The sequence below is a fragment of the Tachysurus fulvidraco genome, chromosome 11 (assembly GCF_022655615.1).
Source record: "Tachysurus fulvidraco isolate hzauxx_2018 chromosome 11, HZAU_PFXX_2.0, whole genome shotgun sequence".
In the NCBI taxonomy this organism is placed as follows: domain Eukaryota; kingdom Metazoa; phylum Chordata; class Actinopteri; order Siluriformes; family Bagridae; genus Tachysurus; species Tachysurus fulvidraco.
In genome coordinates, this window is record NC_062528.1 from 25,086,125 (window position 1) to 25,088,624 (window position 2,500).

The 2,500-nt window shown below is 43.9% G+C and overlaps 1 protein-coding gene across 2 annotated transcripts in view; it reads left to right on the forward strand.

The window, feature by feature from the left end:
- grin3ba (glutamate receptor, ionotropic, N-methyl-D-aspartate 3Ba) overlaps positions 1 to 2,500 on the forward strand; it is a 64,492-nt gene that overhangs the window by 48,059 nt on the left and 13,933 nt on the right. For both annotated transcript variants that reach the window (XM_027138966.2, XM_047820755.1), the window contains exons 3-4: positions 1 to 976; positions 1,571 to 1,716. The exon at positions 1 to 976 is cut by the window's left edge and continues 117 nt beyond it. In XM_027138966.2, the coding sequence (XP_026994767.2) occupies positions 1 to 976; positions 1,571 to 1,716 (1,122 nt within the window). The remainder of the gene's footprint in view (positions 977 to 1,570; positions 1,717 to 2,500) is intronic.

Consider the following 2,500-nt stretch of genomic DNA (forward strand, 5'->3'; position numbering starts at 1 on the left):
AGGTCAGCCGAGCTGGACCACGGTGGCTGAATGGCATTCTGGACACTTAGAGATGGAGAAGAAGAGCATTTGGTCGGATTTAATGAAACATGAAATGGATCAGGTTCTGACCATCCAAACAGGAGGACGTTGGCATCCTGGACTTCCTGTTTCTGGGCATAAAATCCGTGTTGTGACTTTGGTGGAGCATCCATTTGTTTTTACTCGCAAGGCTGATGAAGATGGCCAATGCCAAGCTGGTCAGCTTTGTCTGGACCCTCAAACCAAAAACTTAGATGTTTTGAATAATCTTTTCAGAGCTCTAGAACAGAAAAACAGCAGTGTGTTGCCATCAGAGATGGTCAAATGCTGCTATGGATTCTGCATTGATCTGCTTGAGAAGCTCGCTGAGGACATGCAGTTTGATTTTGAGCTCTACATTGTAGGGGATGGAAAGTACGGAGCATGGAAAAACGGGCAGTGGACTGGACTGGTGGGAGACCTGCTGAGTGGTGCTGCTGACACCGCTGTCACCAGCTTCAGCATCAACTCTGCACGCAGTAAAGTGATGGACTTCACCAGCTCCTTCTTCTCCACCAGCCTGGCCATCCTGGTGCGAAGCAAGGACACGGCCGCACCCATCGGTGCCTTCATGTGGCCGTTACACTGGTCCATGTGGGTGGGGATCTTCATCACGCTTCACATCACTGCACTTTTCCTCACACTGTACGAGTGGAAGAGTCCGTTTGGACTGACGCCTCACGGACGAAACCGGGTCCGAGTCTTCTCCTACTCATCTGCTCTCAACCTGTGCTACGCTGTGCTCTTCGGAAGAACCATCGCAACCAAGACTCCAAAATGTTGGACTGGAAGATTCCTCATGAACCTCTGGGCGATCTTCTGCCTGCTCGTGCTTTCTAGCTATACAGCTAATTTAGCAGCTGTAATGGTGGGCGAGAAAATATTTGAGGAGGTGTCAGGGATTCACGATGCCAAGGTGAGACAGGAAACTCGCTAATCGCTCTGATTTACCCTGCAGGTACATGGAGATGACTGCAGAATGCTGTAGGATCTGAGATAGATACTGAAAGCATGAGATAACATCATGAGGAAAGATAAGTTTGAAAAAAAGACAAAGGAAAAATAAAAGTTTTGCTTTACGTTCAGTTCTGTGTATTTTAAAGAATGAAAGAAGCAGAAGGATGAAAATGAACCAGCTGAAAAGTGCATTAATAATACATTTACAGTAAATAAATAAATAAATAAATAAATAAATAAATAAATAAATAAATGAGAATCAAAAAAAGAAAAAGTAAATAATTAAGCAAAAAGGGTAAAAAAAAATAAAGAAAAACAAAAGAGATAAGGAAACACCAATCCCCAAAGAAAGGAAAGAAAGAAAGGAAAGTTCAATGAAAAGAAGGAAATATTCAGAAAAATTCACCAGAACAAGCAAAAAAATAAGCAGTTAGAGATTCAGCTCTGTTCCACTGAGCATGTGTGAAGTTGCAGCTGCTGATTGGACAGCTGATTATGACATCATGAGTCTTGCTAGTGACTGAACGCAATAACATGTTGTGTTGTTCTTTAGCTCCAACATCCGTCTCTGGGGTTCCGTTTCGGAACAGTCCATGAGAGCAGCGCAGAAGATTACATGAAGAAGAGTTTTCCTGAAGTGCACGAGTACATGAGACACTTCAACCAGCCCACCACGCCACAAGGGGTCGCTACACTCAAGTAACGCTAACAACCTTCATTCTCCCTTTCTGTTCACTTACAGCACAATAATACACATCTGACAGTCCTGAGTCCTGCTTGGTCATCAGGTGTTGATTCATTCTCTCTAACAGCAGCTCTGACTGTAGCTCAGGTTTATATTAAAGGTGCGGTCTCCGTTGTTTGAAAGCCAATGTCGACATATAAAATCACCAAAGCAAACACGCCCCCTAACCCAAACGGGTCCCACCCCTGTATCGATAGCTCCGCCCACACATACATACGTAACCCGGGCGACTAACAGAAAGAAACGTGCCTTTATCATAGCTGAAGGGAAGAACAATACGATTGTAGATAAACAAACAAGCAAAAATGCCACACAAGCATAATGATGTAAAGGACAAAGGCATATATTAGTTCTGTGTAACAAAGCAAAACCAACGTTACTCACCTATCGAGAAGGAAAAAAGCGCCTCGGCGTCTTAAGTAAAGTCGGCCACATATTCACAGGTCGGAGTTTCCCGAGTCAGTAACTCCTGAGCTAAACGCTGTTACTACACAAAACGCGGTTGTAGCTGCCTCTCTACATTACTACGATAGAAAAGAGGTGTTATTTGTGTAGTAACAGCGTTTAGCTCAGGAGTTATTGACTCGGGAAACTCCAACCTGTGAATATGTGGCCAACTTCCTGCTCCTTCAGTTCTCTCCAGCGCTGGAAAGCTGATCCTATATTAACACGTCCTACTTCTTGTCCTTATCGTAAGTCTTTCTTCTCTTTCTTTCTTTGTTTTTATCCTCCGTGTCG